Below are 18,297 nucleotides of genomic sequence, written 5' to 3'. Positions count from 1 at the left end.
CACCCACCCCCCACCAGCCCTTGGCCAAATTTACTGATATCTAGGAACTTATAAAGTCTATTTTAGAAAAATTTGTCCTATAAAAGTATCATGTTTACTTCATTGTGTTGTAGTTTTGTTTCTTTTCTATCTTTGAAGATAATTATTGACCTTAGGGTATTAAAAAAATTCATTTGGTGGAAGAAGTTAATGTCCACAAATATTCAACTTCCAGTAACAAAAGAGATAAAGGATATTTTATGATATTGCCCATTTCATTATTTTTCTATACCAAATAATTTAGGTTGAGATGCGAAGGGCTTTTGGGAAACAGTGTTCCAAACTTAAAAATCAAACAAACAAACAAAAAAAATCCCAGCTGGTAGCAATCAACTAATAGATCCTGGGAGTAGTTCTTCTGCAGTTGATTTGTCCTCCAATAATCCCAACGCAGAAAGACAAAGGATAGAGAAGTGTAAAACATTATCTAGCATGTAACCTAAATTGAGATCTGAAAAGATTATACAACACAGGTTTGTTAATATTAGTATTTTACCTACACATATCCCTGTGGTGATTTTTTAGGACATTTAAAAATCAATTCAGTTACAAATCTTCATAATAGGAATCAAGTTGTATATAACCCTTTTAAGGAATACACTTGTAGCCAAATTACCTATTAATATTGCCAGAAAGTATAATTTTGCATTTCCAACTTTATGAACCATAACAGCATAACTTAGTAGTACTAAATAAGTGTGTGTTTTAAATGATGTTCTATGAAGACAAATAACATGGGAAGATAAAACTTCCTATTTCTGTATTTCTATAGAATGTCTTGCCTACAGGCACTAGAGTTATTATATCTATGAGAAAAGTGCTTGTAAGTAATGAGCAGTGGGAAACCATTAGTATGCCTGAAATGGTTTAATGAAAGCTTGGATCATGACACGTCAGGAGCTGTTCTTATCATTTGGACAGCTCCATCTGCATCGTTAATAATTAATTCAGTTCAGTAAGAGTTCAGCTCACACACTCATTTAGAAGTCTTCTTCAGAGAACACCTCTCTGGCTGCCAGTCCCAGGGAGAAATAGGTTTCTGCTTGGCTAACAGCAAAGATCTGGAGATACAAGTGCAGTTTTAGAGTTGCATTTGCCAGGTAGCAAAAGCTCCAGGGAGGACAAAAAGGGTCAGAACATGTGCAGTTCAGTTAGGTTACTTCAGAGTGGTGTTTCTGTTCTTCTGTCTTATCATATCCATGTCAGCACTGCAAGCTGTGGAATGAATTTTAAGCTGCTGTGCTCAGACGGATGTGATTCAATTGAGCGGGTTGATGACTATAAAACAAACGGTGCCCTCCTATCATCTGTGGTACTTTTTCTTTTTTAAAACTTCTTCATATTTTCAGCAAATTATATTAAAGGCAGGTTATTTAAACAGTAACTGATGAAATTATTGTTTTGGGATTCATTTTGGCTGAATTGGGAAGTTTTTTTTCCTTCTGATTTTGTTTTTACTCACATAGAATTCAATTAAGTTTTCCATCTAGTTATTTACTCATGTGTGTACACACATGCGTGCACACACACACACACACAGAGCAAGAGTTGAAATCTGATGAATTCCTGGATGATTTGACTAATCTCTTAGTTAATTATCAGTATGAGTTTTCAGACTGGTAGGTTGACATACAATATGTAACACAATCCTACCAGCTTGTACTTGCTAGGAGTTTCTTGGTGAATGAATGAGTGACAACATGTACTTACCAGGCTTAAGCAAATCTTTGTGTACCTAGATGGAGAACATTTTTTAACCTATCTCAAAGTATTTTGTTTAACCTTAGTATGCTATGTTAGAAAGGAAAAGCAAAGGGCAAGCAGACAAAAAGTGACTACTTTGGAATTGAGGAGACAAAAACAGCAATTGCATGTGTAGTCAATTTTCTTTTCCTATCAAGCCTGCCTTCTAATAGAAATGGGAGAATTCCATGTTAAATTTTGTGATTTCCTTTATTTTTCAAATGCATACAAGGCAGGAAAATAGGGAAGAAATAAAATTGAAATCACTTACTATAACCAGAAAAAAGAAAAAAAGCACAAAAGTACGTGGCAGAAACGAGTCATTTATATTATGGGGAAGATGCAAAGAAGAAAGAACTCAAATTGCAACCACTAGTACTGCATTTGAGAGACTATTTTGGATAAGTTTTATCAAAGATGTTTCTATTTGCCCTTGTATTTCCTGTATGAAAATAACTGATTCATACAGTAATATATTAAGAACAGGAAGAAGTAGAATGTTGAAATATTTTACTCCACAAAATCCTAATTCTTACCAGAGTATTAACTCCAGAAAAGATCATTGCAACGGTATTTGTTCTGTGAAAATGAAAGTCAACATTTTATATTTTTAATCTGTAAAGAGAACTGTGAAAGCTCTTAAAAAATTTTCTTTATACATCAATAGATATCAACTTAATTCTAAGAAATATTTCACTCATCTTGGTGGTTACATTAAAATATTTAATACCTAAATGATATAAATATCTTGTTTTTCTAATAAGATGAATGTGTAATATCTATTAAAGAAAATTTTAACTTTGTAACGTGGAGATGTGGAAAAGAAAAATATCATAGATTTAGCATTTTTAGCCATATTATGCTTCACAATATCTTGCATGCTTTTTCATAATTACTTTGTCTTGAAATGTTGGCATTTTGTCGTGTTAAAGATAGCACTGTCTCTTGTTTTGCTTATCTTCAAGTCATATTTCAGAGGCTAAATGAGTGTTGCATTTAACTATAAATTTCTTGGTAACCTAAATTATTAGTATATTAGCTATAAATTTTACTTTCAATTTCTTTAACATGGACATTTCACAGACATTTGTGAAGCAGTCTGACAGGAAAAATTCTTTTGTTTTATAATTAGTTTTCTATTATTTTAAGTTTTTAAATAGACTCGCTTTTAAAATGTCTTTTGAGACATTTAATTTTAAGTATGTTAGAAATAGCAGCTTTTTTTGTATGTGCCCAGATTTTATGGGTTTGAGTAAACACATGTAACTGTTGTCAAACATATAATTTTATTAATGGGAGTAGAAGAATGTCTGCATTTTCACCATTTTCCAATTATGGAATGGTATTGCTTTACAAAGGAAATAGAGAATTAGTTATTCTAGCAAATTGCATCAGATGGAAGTCACTTACAAAACATTTCATGAATCATTCAGTATTTCTTTGAAGCTATATCTTATACATTAATTTATAATTTTATCTTCTAATTCATCTGAGTGATTTCTAAATTGTATTACTCTTTATAGATATTGAATTTTTTTTTTAATATGTAAAACTAGTAGATCTTTGCTTTGTTACATTCCTTGTTTTCTCACCCAAAACAAATGGTTAATTTTATTTGGAAAGACTGAATTATGGAGCCAGACCATGGGTATATTGTATCTCAGAACTGACATTATAGAAGAAGCTAAGTAACTTTGATAAGGTATTTAACATGTCAGATTTGTAAAATGGAGCCCAGAGTTGCCGTCTCCCTCTAGAAATAGGATTACAGGATATTATTGTGGGTTTTTTTTTTCTTCCCCTGTAATTTTCTGTATTCTCTGAACTTTGTGTATTGTGAATCTATAATATTTGTATCTAGAAAGAAACACAAAACACATGTAATGTTAAAAACCTCAATAGAATGAAGGGAGAAAAACAAGATGTATTAAATGAGATATGTTTTCTGTGGCACATTCAACTTGGTTAGTCCTGTCTTAACCAAAAAAATCTGTGAATTATATTTAAGCTTTGATCCTGTTTTTATGTTGGTAGATTTCATTTCATTGCAACTGTAATAGAAAATGTATTAGGTTTGAAATAACTTGTTTTTACCTGATTTTCTTCATTGAAAATGTTTGCATAAGAATTTACATTTTCTACTGATTATCTTTTCATAGCATAACTATACATACACATTTTTCACAGTGTTTATTTTCCTGTAGTTTATACATTATAATGAATAATAAGTGATTTCTTTCCTGGACTCTTATACTAGTAGTAGTAGTAGTACTAGTAGGAGTTACTGTTACTGTTAGTTTATTCCCGAAAGGATAATTAATATGCTTAAATAATGAATGCCAAATTGTGGTCCTATGTGCTTCAGAAAATTGTTTAAGAAAAGAGGGAAGGATAACCCTATGTTCAGAAAACAAATAAGTAATTTTACTAGGGTGATCAAGAAGAACGAAAGGAAGGCTTAATGCATTTTAACTCTTTATCTATAAATTTAGCAGCCTTTCTTACCTGAGTCGTAGTCAGTTTGTTTACATTGTTTTGGTTTTTTTGGTTTTAGGATATTTAGAGTTTGTATTGTTTTAATTTTCTAATCTTACTAGTTAAAGTTTACTGCTATACTAAATAGAAAATAAAATACTGTTGATGCTGCCTTAAAAAACAGATACACTGTACATGGTTCTTTAAGAAGGAAATCACATATTTATTATACAGCTGGAGGGATTAATTTCTCAAAGGCAGAAATTGTATCTAGCTCAATACAACAAACACATCTTGTGTAGAGAAGTAAAGACAACAAATACTTGGTATATGGAATGTATCATATTGCCAAATCCCTAAAAATGTAAATATTTATATTGTGATCAACTGGAATGATCTTCAGAATATGAAGCTATAAAAATGTTTCTACAAATGTACTTAGTTTTTGCAGACAAATATTTTAAGAAATTTATTTTTAAGTACCTTTTAAACGAAGAACTTCATTTGTCCTTGAGTAATTAACATCAAGTGATAAATTGCTATCTCCAATTGCAAATTATGCCCATTAATTTCTTTTTATCCCTTAAGAGGAAATTTTACATCTAAGAGAAATAATAAAGCACAGTAGAGGAAATGACTGATAAACAGCTTAAAGATATCAGTCCATTCCTGAAACTCATCATTACGAAGGACATGGGAACTTTATTTATCGCCCTATATTATTTTTCTTAATTATGAAATCCAGAGTTGTGATGAGTAAAATAAGTTATCATTTCATCAGATGGTGGTGTGACTCGGTAAAAATGATCACATTACTGTAATGAAGTTATGTTGTTTACCACTAGGATTGCTTTTATTCCCAAATACAATATATCTTATTCACGGTTGCTTTTCTTAATATATACCATTTGGGCCTGGATTAACTTTATTTTATCTTTTTTAAAGTAATGATCTTAAGCAAGTAAGACATTAAAAAAAGTCCAGGCACAGTATTACTTTCAGTTCTGTTACTAGAGCATAAAAATGGAACTCCCTCCCGACCACCTAGCATTCTGCCAGTGTGTGCAGAAGCAAATGCGAATTACAAACTTTATCTCTCAATGCACAGCGCCTTTCTTTTGAGTCACTTACATTGAACTCCCAAACATTTCTTCCATGTTAGGTTCCATTCCACCCTCTCTTTGTTTTTTTTTGCAACTAGATTCTTTGCACAGGTGAATGTATAGAGGGACTCAAGCAGCCTTTATTCAAAATTCACCCACCTCCATGCAATATAATGGTGGGAGAAAAAAAGAACTGCTAACTACTAATAGTTGGATACTAAATATGTACATGTTTCTAGTTTAACAATTTACCTTATTTTATATAGTAAATTAATATTTTATACATTTTATTTCACTTGATCCTCACAGCTGCCTTATAAATATGTTCTATAAATGCAATTATGTTCATTTAATCAATCAAAATCAAGGGCTAGACCTTATAACTAAGTCTTGGGGCCCAAAACCCAGCCATATTTCCTTTTTAAGCTACATGATGTAAATGCCCTTCCTAAGAAATTCACTTCAGTGTTTCCATTAGATAGCTTTTAGGCCCTGGAGTACCTCTAGCTAAAGAAACTAATTTAGGTTTTCTAATTTATTTAATCATCACCACATGATCCTGATTTAATGAGGTTGCAATTTCATGTCAAATGATCTATTAAAAAAATCGATCATACATAGCCAGAGTATGTTTTATTTAGCTCAACTTGATCATTGCATATGTAAAGTAAAATTGAATCTGTGTTTACCATGTTCCCATGTCATTGTTATTTATATTTAACTGCATTAATTCACTAAATATATTAGAGAAGCTTACTCATTTTTTACTCTTTGTTCACAGTGGTCTAATTCTTTCTTTATTTGTTATGACAGCTAAATATTATCTTTCTGGTGATCACATTGTGCAAAATGGTGAAGCACTCAAACACTTTGAAACCAGATTCTAGCAGGTTGGAAAACATTAAGTAAGTGTTTAGTATTTTAATTTTAGTGCTTGACAAACTTAAGTGAAAGATATTCTCCACAGGGAATACATGAATGCCTTCTATCAACTGTAGAGATTATTCAGAATGAAGTTTTACTGATCAAGGTTGAGTCTCTGTTTCCGTGTCACAGACATTGGTCAAAAATTAGATAACAATTTCTGTTTTGATCTAAAGCCAAGGAATTGTTTCAGTGGCTTTGTGGAAATTCCATACCACTGGAGCAATTTCATTTTAATTTAAAATGCAGTTCAAAGTGATCTTCCTGTTTGCATGGCTGATATCATTATATTAAGTTTGTTTTGTTAAATGACTTTTTGATTTAAGGATTCTGAGCAGTTTCCACTTCTAATCCTGTTTTCCTAAGAGAATTTACTCTCTTACTACTGTTAACTTGGAGATTATCTGTTGTTTTCATAATCATTAAATAAATGTTTATTTTATTTACAATGTTGAATAAAATGCAACAACCTATCAATGGAAAAATGCTTTCTAATTAACAAAAATTTTATATCTGTTGATTCATTAAATCATCTTATGGAAGCATTTTCAGACCTTTTTTAAAAATGAGTCTTAATTTAAAATTTGTGGAGGTGTTATTCAAGTTGGTTATGATAGGATTGTGAAAAAATATTTTTAATGTAAAAAAATGGCAGATTTATAGTAAGGATAATTTTTTAAAAAATTAGATGTTTTAGATAGGTTAGTGCCAGCTTCATTGCATGTTGCATGGTAAGAGAGAGAGCTAATCTTTAGCATCTCTCTCTTTTCTTCCTTTTCCTCTTTCTGTCTTCTCATCTACACCAGTAATTACCGTGTTTGTGATGGCTACTATAATACGGACTTACCTGGGTAAGGTAGAACCCTGCATTAACAAATTTATGGCATGATTTATATTTTTTTACAAATCCGTCAATATCATGAATTACCCTTAATTTTTATAATTATTTTGGAATATCTAATTTGCTGTAGTACCTTTAAACTATAATATGCCTTTATTTTTTAATTGCTTGCCTCTGCATTTTGACTTTCTTAATTTTGACTAATTTATAAAATATATAAATGCTTTCTTATTACTTTCTATTTTAATTCTGTCTAATAATTTTGTTTCTCTTTTCTGCTTATAATGCTTTCTAGCTATGAAGATAATAAGCCATTTATCAAGTAAGATCATTAGTTAGACATGGAATGCACTGACTTTAAATCCTTCTCATTCCCTCCTATTTTCTACAGTTCTTTTCTCCTTAAGCTACTCATGATGAAATCTCTCCAAAATTATTTTATTTTGAAGTTGTTCTCATGTTTTTGTCCCATTTCAGCCAGGCTTCTTCATGCTTTAGTTATAAAACCTTAGGTTCACCTAAGATTAGTTTATTAGAATGTGAAGATTAGGTGTTCAGTGATTATCTGCCATTTAACCTTTCTGTATGTGTCACATTATTCAGTGTCATGAGTACACCACAGGAATAAATATATAGGAGTAAACTCATTAAGGACTCCTGAGTTTCTTTTACCAAAATGCATATGAGACGATAGAGTCAATGGGGGACGATTTGCACCTTGTATTTTAATATAGTTCTGATACCTTGTTTATTCTGGAGTAAGAAAAGGTCATACCTGCTGTTGCTGTTTTCACTGGAGGCTGCAGTACTAAATGCTATTGTTCTTTCTTTAGTCAATGAAAGGTTAAAGCCAAAGTGCTGTTGAATTTGAATATGAACATAGAGAGAGTCAACTGCTACTCCTGATTTGTTAATATTTAAGTGTGATATATGCTGTTCTCTCTTTGAACTTGTTAATAAAATTCACTTTATTTTTTCAGGTCTTGGGTGCTTGGCGCTTTCGCTCTTCTATGTCTTCTTGGCCTAACGTGGTCATTTGGCTTGCTTTTTATTAATGAGGAGACTATTGTGATGGCATATCTCTTCACCATCTTTAATGCTTTCCAGGGAGTGTTCATTTTCATCTTTCACTGTGCTCTCCAAAAGAAAGTAAGTGAAAACACCCAAGCACTCTGCTTGCTTGTGTGTGTGCGTGTTTTTTTTTTTTAAAGATTTATTTATACAAGCACTGGGCTCAGTCAGAGGTGCGGGAGGGTGAGAGAATTCACCAGAGCCAGAGCGAGGAGCAGAATGGGCAGACTGATGAAATACACTGCTGAGGGGAGCAGCGGGCGGCAGGAGAGGTCTGTGCGCCATGTGGAACCCTCACCCAGTGGCTGGGGATCAAACCAGCACGCGGGCAGCTTCACAACCCAGCACTCAACCGCTGGGCCACCAGGAGAGGCCCTCTGCTTGCTTGTTTTTTGATTGAAAAAATAACAGATATAATAGAGAAAATTTTAAGTTACATATACTAATAAACAGCATATTTTTAATTCTAAAGCAGTTATAATGCTTGCCTGGAAGTTCAGGCTCCCCATATAAAATATGCCAATTCCAGTCATTTTTGGATCTCAGTTTGGAAATGTTATAAATTAGATTTGTAAAGTTTCTTCTTTGCTAGTGGGCTCTACAAAAACATGTTTTTTGCAAAGGGCATACAAGATAAAGAAAAAGTTAAATAACATCATTCCTTGCTTCATAGAGAAGAATGCAGCAGTCTGAAGTGAAATTTAGTATAAGGATAAATGACTTTAATTTTAGAAGCACCAGGCATACAAAAAATTAGTACTAATTTTGCCTTTTGAGTAATTTTAAAAGATCTAAAACCCAGTAATTTAATATCTTCTATCTTACTACTTTATTCTGATTTTATGTAAGTGGAGTCACAAAAATGATTCAAAAATTAAAGTTGAAGATAAAAAAGTTTAATGTATTGTAAGAAGATATAAACCTAAGAAAATAGCTGCCATTTAAGTTTAAAATTTCCATGTGTTTCACTAGGTATCATCCTTACCCTGTCTGCATATCTAATGTAGTCTTTTTATTCTGTTATTACTAGTTGGTCACTAAATTGAACAGAGAAATAGAATTGTGAAAGTGAAAACTATTATGTTTTCAGCCTGACAAGATGATAGTGTTGTTACTTCCATCAGTTTTGGATAAGCTATAATTTTGAGATAATGACAGTGGAATGTGCAATACTGACAGATAATGTACATTCACAGCAATATAGGCATTAGGCAAAACCAACACCGGAGGGTATTATTTGGATAAAATACCGTTCTGAATGCCATTGTCTTGGTTATACAGCATTTCAGAGCAGTTAATAGCCATTAAATGTACAAAAAATGTTTGTGAGGTATCATGTGTTATTTAATAAAACTGAACTTTAGCTTTATAAACATTACGCAGTTATAACCTTAGTAATTGCTTTTGGTTTTCTATATTTCTTAAAAAATGAATGCATGAGCATTTTGTATACATGCATATAATCACATATTCACAATTTCTACCAAATGTTTTGTACATAAAGCATAAACTTAGCAGAAAAAGAGTGAGGAAGTCATCCTTTCCTCATTATATGTGTTAATTGATCAGAGGTTTTGCTGTGCTTTTTAAAGTAACAATTATGTTTTCTTTTGAACATGTTCTACTTAGTCTTGGATCTGTCCTATTGGATGCTGCCAGGATGAATTGTTATGGACATGATATAAATAAAATGATTTCGTTAAAATGAGTGAGCATATTTAGGCAAAGAAAATGCTTTGAAAGTTCAACCTCATTGTTTTTTGCTCTAATAGGTGTAATTAAATAAATCTGGGAGGATGGAAATAGGAAATAGAAGTTAGAAGTGCACTTAGATTTAAAAGGTCATCTAGTGATTTTAATTCTCTCATTTTGCAAGAAATAACTGTCAAAGTCGTGATATTTGCAGGCAGATACTGAGCATTGAGCTGTCAAGAAGGAAAAAGTCTTTGAGAGGTTTTTGGAACCTGTTTGAAAACATAACTTTTTATGCAACTTCTCCTCCTTGTAATTTCAAAGTCTTGCTCTGACCCACAACTCACCATGTCTATAAGATAGTATTGCTGACCAGAACCCAGCTCTCTCCCCTACTTCTTCCAAATCTGTGCTTCCTCTCTAGGCAGGGACCCTATTATTTAGCAATTGTTTGGACTTCACTTTTTAAAGTTTACTTTAAACTTTCTTTTAGCCTAACAGCTTGTCTATCTATTCATATATCCAAGCTTCAGGGGAAAAGGGAAATTACATGGGTAACTCATTAATGTGAATGGAAATTGCATAAATAGTTCCCTTGTGTGCTAATGAAGTGAATAGGCATCTTAGATTCTCTGTACTGGATGTTAAAGCTATACACATCAGAAAATGAGGAAAACATTCCATCCTAATTAATGGCATATGTATCAAAGTGCTTTTCTTCTTTATTCTTATGCCAAAGGAGTCTTGTCATTATACAGAGGTTACCCACAAAACTGTGCAATCCAGTGAAAGAAGTTTATGTATTGACCTACCTAAGAGGATGTGAAGCATATAAACTTAAATGACTGAATTACAAGTAATTAGTTGTGAATAAGCAAGGAAAATACTAATTTTTGTGTTTGTTCTATTCTCAGAGTGAAATGTGAAATTGTGGTTATTAAGTGTCTAAATAGACTGACAAAATATTACTATTGTTAATTTAAAACATGGCATGATAGTAACAACATAGAAGGCATTTTTATAGATTATATCACATTTTGAAGATCCTGCTAGCCAGTCTAGTGGACAGAGATATGTTTCTGATTACTATTTCAGCAGTTTGAACAAACTTTGCTTTTTGTTAAGTTCAACTTATTTCTCCATAGAAAAGGGTTGTGGAACTTATTTATCTCCACTGCTCAATTCATTAGAGAGAGAGAGCGAGAAGCAAATGTATTCATATTAATCCCTCAGTCTCCTGGTTATTCATAACAGGTACGGAAAGAATACGGCAAGTGCTTCAGACACTCGTATTGCTGTGGTGGCCTCCCAACTGAGAGCCCCCACAGTTCTGTGAAGGCATCAGCGACCAGAACCAGCGCTCGGTATTCCTCTGGCACACAGGTAACAAAGAATTTGACCGCATCTTTAATTAACGTTCTTTATAGAAAGCCTATTGAGACATGTTCTGTTCAGATGCATTAATTGTCTCCTCATTATAATGATCTAGGTAGCAAATATTTGCTTTTTTAGTATTTTGATTTTAATTTCTTCCTAAAGATTTCTCCAGGATGCTTCTTTTTTAGGTGTGAACGTCCTTTTACGAGAGGTTATACTTCTTTAAGAAGTATATCCTAACATCTGATAACCTTGAGCTCAGAGTGGGCACTCATTAAACATTTGTTTAGTAATCAACCATTTCTACTTAAACAAAAGGCAATTAAAGAAAACTTTTTACGAGTGGAAGATTAAATAGCCCTTAATAGAAAAGCAACAGAACAATATAGACTTCCTTAGTTTTAGACCAGAATCAACTCACATGTTTTTGAAAAGGCCAACAGCTAATCCTACACAGATTTCTTAGGGTAAATCTTTATGTGTCTTTAATAAGGTAAACCTGGGGTAACTAACATATGTCTTGCTATTTTATATTGATAGAGTCGTATAAGAAGGATGTGGAATGACACTGTGAGAAAACAATCTGAATCTTCTTTTATCTCAGGTGACATCAATAGCACTTCAACACTTAATCAAGGTCAGTCACTAGGAAAATTTGAGTTTACAATATAAATTTTGTATCTTTTACCAATTTACAATAATTCTAGAGAAAATGCTGGATTTTTCTCTCAAATGGGTTTATATCACAGCTCTCAAACCTTTTGAGTCAACTTCGACCTTTTATAAAAGTACATATAAATTCTTTCTATTCTTAATGTAATGCAAAAAGTATATTTTAAGACTCCACATTAACAGAATAAAGCTGGAAAAAATACTAAGAACCTACTTTGCCATTTTAAAATGTTTTCTTAGAGAAGACAGTTTATTCTTTATAACAGACATTTATGAAAGTTTTCTTAAAGCTTTTATATAATTAGTGTAACTATTATTTACATTAAACAGTGCCAGTTTAGTAGTGGAAATTCCTATTATAATAAATATCCAAAACTAAATATCCAAAAATAAAATATTCATAAATAAAAAAACACTAGAATTTACAAAGTAATTTTTCCTTTGAATTACTGGTTTTTAATGTCCATAACTCCAACTTTAATTTTATCATGTAATCATTATAATGCTTAATTAAAATAAGGTGAAAAATAAGATTGTTTAGGAAGGCTACACGTGCACATACACATGTCGTCTTCAGTGCAAGCTTAGTAAATTTCAATTTGCTGTGAAAAACCATATGCAACTGTATATATACCCTTGGAAAGGTAATTTTACCTTGGAAAGGTAATTTATCCAGGTAATTTCAGCTTTGATATACTGATTTGTAATATAATACAACATGTTATATTTTATCACAATGAAATATTAAGGACATTTTTCATTGTTGACATTGCTATGATGAGATTCTGGTTTAAAATGAAAAAAGGAGTATGTATGGCATCAAAACCAACCTGAATTTTAAAATATTTTTAGTCAAATTACATTAGCTATGCAAAATTATGTCTGATAAGTATTGAAAGGTTTGTAATTTATCAATTAGAATGACTGAAATGTGTGTTTATTCCATTGCTCTGATGTTTTACCTTATTGTGTTAAGATTACTATTAAAAAGGAAATGAATTATTCATTGATTCATTTTGAAACCTGGCAAATTAGGTTACCAACTGAAAATTCTGGTTATATAGAATTTGTGAACAGTCTAATAATTCATTACACCTAGTCTTTTTTTCCCCTCAGCATGTGTGCTCTTGCATTTACTAAGAGAAGCTTTTTGCAATGTGCCATACTTTTTACCTGTTTGTGAAAGTTGTTTTGCCTCCTGCTTGTTTCAAAGTTGGTATTAACACAGATGTTTTCATGAGGGATAATCCCACACCTGTAAATTCTGAAAGTTTGAGATTCCCTCTTCTGGGCCTTAGTGGGTAGGTTTTTAATATTAAGCAGTAACATCTTGAAACATAATGTTGATCTCTATGCATTTAATTGCCATTTTTGTTTAACAGTGATTTTGTATAAATTAGTAAATGTCATCCTCAGCAGGTGTTTACTTGGGGGACTTAGAAAGCACCTGTGAATTACTGAAATTTAACTTCCCTCTCCCCTTTCTCCTTCAAATTAGTAGTTCAAATACAGTCAGAAAATTTCAGCAGAATTTCCGTTGCCAACTTGTCCACTACCCTTGATGAATACAAAACGTACTGTACTGCAACTGTAACACTAAAATAAGAGAACTGATGTATTTTTTTTTTGTCTCTTTGCTTTAGGAATGACTGGCAATTACCTACTAACAAACCCTCTTCTTCGACCCCACGGCACTAACAACCCCTATAACACATTGCTCGCTGAAACAGTTGTATGTAATGCCCCTTCAGCTCCTGTATTTAACTCACCAGGTGTGCTTATACTTACAAATAAAACTACCTTTCTTTGCTGCTAAACAGAGCTCTGATCTTTGCCCATTTCTAGAGTACAACTCAAGTTGTCATGTATTTATTATGAACCCCTTAATTTCTCAATTAAAAAAGATTTATGGTATTGCCCATGCCAGGCTTCTAAAACTGCACTATATTATAGTAAAAGTTTAGTCATGATAGTATTTACCAATAATTATCCATGTTTTTGACACAGGTGGCATAAATCTTAATATATTATTACAGGACTGACATCACATGGTCCGAGAGCCCATCTTCAAGATTTATATCATTTAGAGGTATCCTATCTATGTAATATACTGTTCAGTTGACTCTAAAGCTTGCTGACAGAATTTGTTTCTGGAATGAATTAGCTAATAAAGATAATTTGGATGCCTAGGTATAGAAAACTACGTCCAGCTTTATCAATGTAACCAAACTATAGTATAGTGCAGCTTTGTTTTTCTTTTTTTCTTAAAAAAATTTTGAGAATAAAGTTAATATCAGTTAGTTTATACCTGCAATGTTTTTATGGGGAGGGGGAGGGTGTCACTAACCCATTCTATATTACGATGTCTTCTAATAGCTTATTTTTTTTAAGCATACATATTTAATATTAACAGAAAGTTCAAGGTTTTTGTAAAAGTTAATGCATAATTACTGCTAGCTTATAATCTTCATTTGTGATTGATATTTACCACTAAATTAAACACAGAACTTCGTTTCCGTTTTTTTTTCCTTAAAATTCTTTTTAATGTAACTGCAGCTTCTCTTTTCATTCTCTTGTTTTTCTTACTTTCCTTATGCTTTCCTCTAGCAACCTACAGAGAGACAAGTATGGGAGTAAAACTTAACTTTGCCTATCAAATGTAAATTTTTTCAGCATGATTTTTAACCGGCACAATTAAAACATAACTAGCAGTCATGAAGTAGACTCAGCGGGCAAGTGGTTCACAATTTGCAACTAAAATGTCACCAAATTCAAACAGTACATCTTATCTGTGCTGTCTGTTGTCAGTAATAGAGGTCTGTAGCAAATGCTGTCCATACTTTAAGTATATGCAATGCTGAAATAATTTGCTTTTTAAAGCCTGAGGTACTGTCAACCAGAATGCTTAATAATTGACTTATCATTTCTGCATTCCCACAGTAATCTTGCTACAGGCTGTGGAAAGTCTTCAAGTGAATTACTCGAACTTGGGCAGAAAAAGTTGCCTCTTCAAAACCAGTCAAAGATGTGCTTAAATCTGCAGTATATCATAGAAAACACCTTTTGGATGATCCAGTATATTTTATTATATTTCATTAAGTAACACTAAAAAGAAAGAAAAGTAACAAATCGAACCTCTGCAGAGGAAACAAATACTAGCATGTGTCACCTCTAACTTAAAACGCCAAATGTTTTCTAGTGGTAGCTCTTATAAATAAAGACTGGTGCATATGTGAATTTATAAAGCTAAAGGAAGTCTTACCAGTAATTCTCATGATTTCATTTTGTGATACATGGAGCGTGATACAAATTGAATGGTCAGTTTTTCAAATGTGGAGGTTGGATCAAAGTTTTTAAAGTAACACGAGTTACCAACAAATCTTAATTCCCTCCCTCCCCCCGTTTTCTGCTAATGATAATATATTGAACAATTAATCAGATTGAGTTTTCTAGGATAATCTGCAGCTTTAAGAGTGGAGTGAGCATTAAAAAAAGGAAATTTTCTATTTTTTCCAAGAATAAAATTTTTTCCTAAACTCCTCCAAGCCTTGCATACAATGCAGCAGCCTCACAGTGGTCAGATTCATTTCACTAACATCATTTCATTCTTTTTTTTTTCCAGACCTATCTGTAGACAAGTGATTTTTTTTTTCTCTAGGATTTTGAGAATGAATAACCTACCTTTCCATGTGCAGACCATTTAATTTTCTCTAAGACTTTTATTTTCATTTGCCTGAGAAGCACTGTGATGTCTTAGTTTACATGTTTATGTGTCTATAGAAAATACAACTCTGATTCAAAGAGAGCATGTTACCATATTTTTTTTCCTCCTAAACCTCTCTTCATATCTTCAGCAGACTTATCCAATCTTTCATTCCTTTAGAGATAAAAATATATTAGTCAAGGCTGACACCCTTTTCCCATTCCATAGTTAATATTTATTCTTGGTTTAATTTCTGTGACCCATACTTAAGAAATCTCTTAACATTTCTGCGTTTAACCTCCATGCCCATGGTGTCTGTGGGCCAGTCTCGTACAGTAGACTCTGCTGGTTCATTCGGTGCTGTCACTGTGACTGATGCAGACTGCAGGGCTGCAGGCAAACTTTGACCATTAGGAGCCTGGGGCCATTGCTATTAGAAAGAGTAATATTACAAAAAATTCAAAATAATGAGAAATATTAAATGAAAAAATAAAAGGCTGCTATTGCTGGTAATTTAATTTGTTGAACCCTTGCTCTGACTAAGTTGCTGAGAAGCTTAGAAATTCTTCATCATGTTACAATAAATCATTTTACTTTCTTTTATATATCAGCTACTCTTAGGCCAGATAGCCTGAGCAGACAGACATGATGTGAGTTGTCCAAAGTGAGTCATCCCACCTGCTGTCTGTCGTGTTTTTGGATGGTGCTTGTGCGACCCTGGTGCAGTCAGTGTGAGAGATGGCTGTCTTTGTTTAACATGAATTCTTTGTATCTGTCCATTTTTTCATTCTTTTTTTTACTTCATCTCCAGAAAAAGGAAATGTTAGAATGTTGTTTAATAAGTTGCTTGCCAGTTATGTGGGTTTATGTTGTACATTTGCCTTTGGTTTTTGTATGTGACTTATTCCTTTTTAATTTAGTGTTGTTTAGGACAAATTCTGTTAATTTTATTTTTATAAACCATAGTCTTGTACTTTAAAATGTAAATGTCACTAATGAATTGCTTTGCATTAACTATGCAAGGGCATGGAGTGAAGTCTTCTTTGTACGTGTGTCAGAGATTTGACCAAAAATCAATTCATAACTACTGTCTCCCCGAAATTGATCAAGTAATATTCTGTATGCCATCTTCCCTCCCTGGAAAACAGTATTATTCTTTCACACTTTTTCCTGTTACCTAAGTAAGGGCTTGCAACTGTTTATAGTTGGGAACGCTGGAAAGCCTGGCACTTTTCAAGTGTTAGCTTTCAAACACAACTTTGTCCTGAACGACATTAAAAAGTCTTGTACAAAAGAAGTAAAGACTGTTTAGGAAGGAACAGAGGCAGTAATGGACAACCCCCCCCTTTTCTGTTTCAGGACATTCACTGAACAATGCCAGGGATACAAGTGCCATGGATACTCTACCGCTAAATGGTAATTTTAACAACAGCTACTCACTGCGCAAAGGGGACTATAATGACAGCGTGCAAGTCGTGGACTGTGGACTAAGTCTGAATGACACTGCTTTTGAGAAAATGATCATTTCAGAGTTAGTGCACAACAACCTACGGGGCAGCAGCAAGACTCACAACCTGGAGCTCACGCTCCCAGTCAAACCTGTGATTGGAGGAAGCAGCAGCGAAGATGATGCTATTGTGGCGGACGCTTCATCTTTAATGCACAGCGACAACCCAGGGCTGGAGCTCCATCACAAAGAACTCGAGGCACCACTCATTCCTCAGCGGACTCACTCCCTTCTGTACCAACCCCAGAAGAAAGTGAAGCCCGAGGGGACTGATAGCTACGTCTCCCAGCTGACTGCCGAGGCTGAGGACCACCTGCAGTCCCCCAACAGAGACTCTCTTTATACAAGCATGCCCAACCTTAGAGACTCTCCCTATCAGGAGAGCAGCCCTGACATAGAAGAGGACCTCTCTCCCTCCAGGAGGAGTGAGAATGAGGACATTTACTATAAAAGCATGCCAAATCTCGGAGCTGGCCGCCAGCTTCAGATGTGCTACCAGATCAGCAGGGGCAATAGTGATGGTTACATAATCCCCATTAACAAAGAAGGGTGTATCCCTGAAGGAGATGTTAGAGAAGGACAAATGCAGCTGGTAACAAGTCTTTAATAGTGCAGCTAAGGAATTCCACGGGCCACATGCAAGTATTAATAAATAAAGGCTCCATTGGCCCGATGCAGCTCCCTCAAACTCTGCCTGAAGAGACGGCTCTGTTGACCTGTGGTTCTCCAGTGTAAAAAGATGACTGAACCTTGCAGTTCTGTGAATTTTTATAAAACATGCAAAAACTTTGTATATACAGAGTATACTAAAATGAATTATTTGTTACAAAGAAAAGAGATGCCAACCAGGTATTTTAAGATTCTGCTGCTGTTTAGAAAAATTGTGAAACAAGCAAAACAAACTTTCCAGCCATTTTACTGCAGCAGTTTGTGAACTAAATTTGTAAATATGGCTGCACCATTTTTGTAGGCCTGCATTGTATTATATACAAGACGTAGGCTTTAAAATCCTGTGGGACAAATTTACTGTACCTTACTGTTCCTGACAAGACTTGGAAAAGCAGGAGAGATATTCTGCATCAGTTTGCAGTTCACTGCAAATCTTTTACATTAAGGCAAAGATTGAAAACATGTTTAACCACTAGCAATC

General features: G+C 33.4%; 1 protein-coding gene across 23 annotated transcripts in view; it reads left to right on the top strand.

The window, feature by feature from the left end:
- ADGRL2 (adhesion G protein-coupled receptor L2) overlaps window positions 1–17,885 on the top strand; it is a gene marked incomplete at both ends in the record, with an annotated part of 145,827 nt that extends 127,942 nt beyond the window's left edge. For 3 of the 23 annotated variants that reach the window (XM_084241753.1, XM_084241749.1, XM_084241769.1), the window contains 5 exons: window positions 6,174–6,265; window positions 8,106–8,274; window positions 11,143–11,271; window positions 11,806–11,902; window positions 17,000–17,885. In XM_084241753.1, coding sequence (XP_084097879.1) covers window positions 6,174–6,265; window positions 8,106–8,274; window positions 11,143–11,271; window positions 11,806–11,902; window positions 17,000–17,754 — 1,242 coding nt within the window. Of the gene's footprint in view, window positions 1–6,173; window positions 6,266–7,090; window positions 7,136–7,420; window positions 7,448–8,105; window positions 8,275–11,142; window positions 11,272–11,805; window positions 11,903–13,580; window positions 13,710–13,944; window positions 14,027–14,544; window positions 14,563–16,251; window positions 16,290–16,999 lie in introns of those variants that run through there. The other 20 variants (XM_084241759.1, XM_084241748.1, XM_084241752.1 and 17 more) reach the window with 16 other exon arrangements.
- Between the last annotated feature and the right edge of the window lie 412 nt (window positions 17,886–18,297).

The sequence above is a fragment of the Talpa europaea genome (genome assembly GCF_964194135.1).
Source record: "Talpa europaea genome assembly, chromosome: 9".
Lineage (NCBI taxonomy): Eukaryota > Metazoa > Chordata > Mammalia > Eulipotyphla > Talpidae > Talpa > Talpa europaea.
The sequence above is the reverse complement of the archived record's forward strand: the minus strand, read 5'-3'. Positions and strand labels throughout refer to the sequence as shown.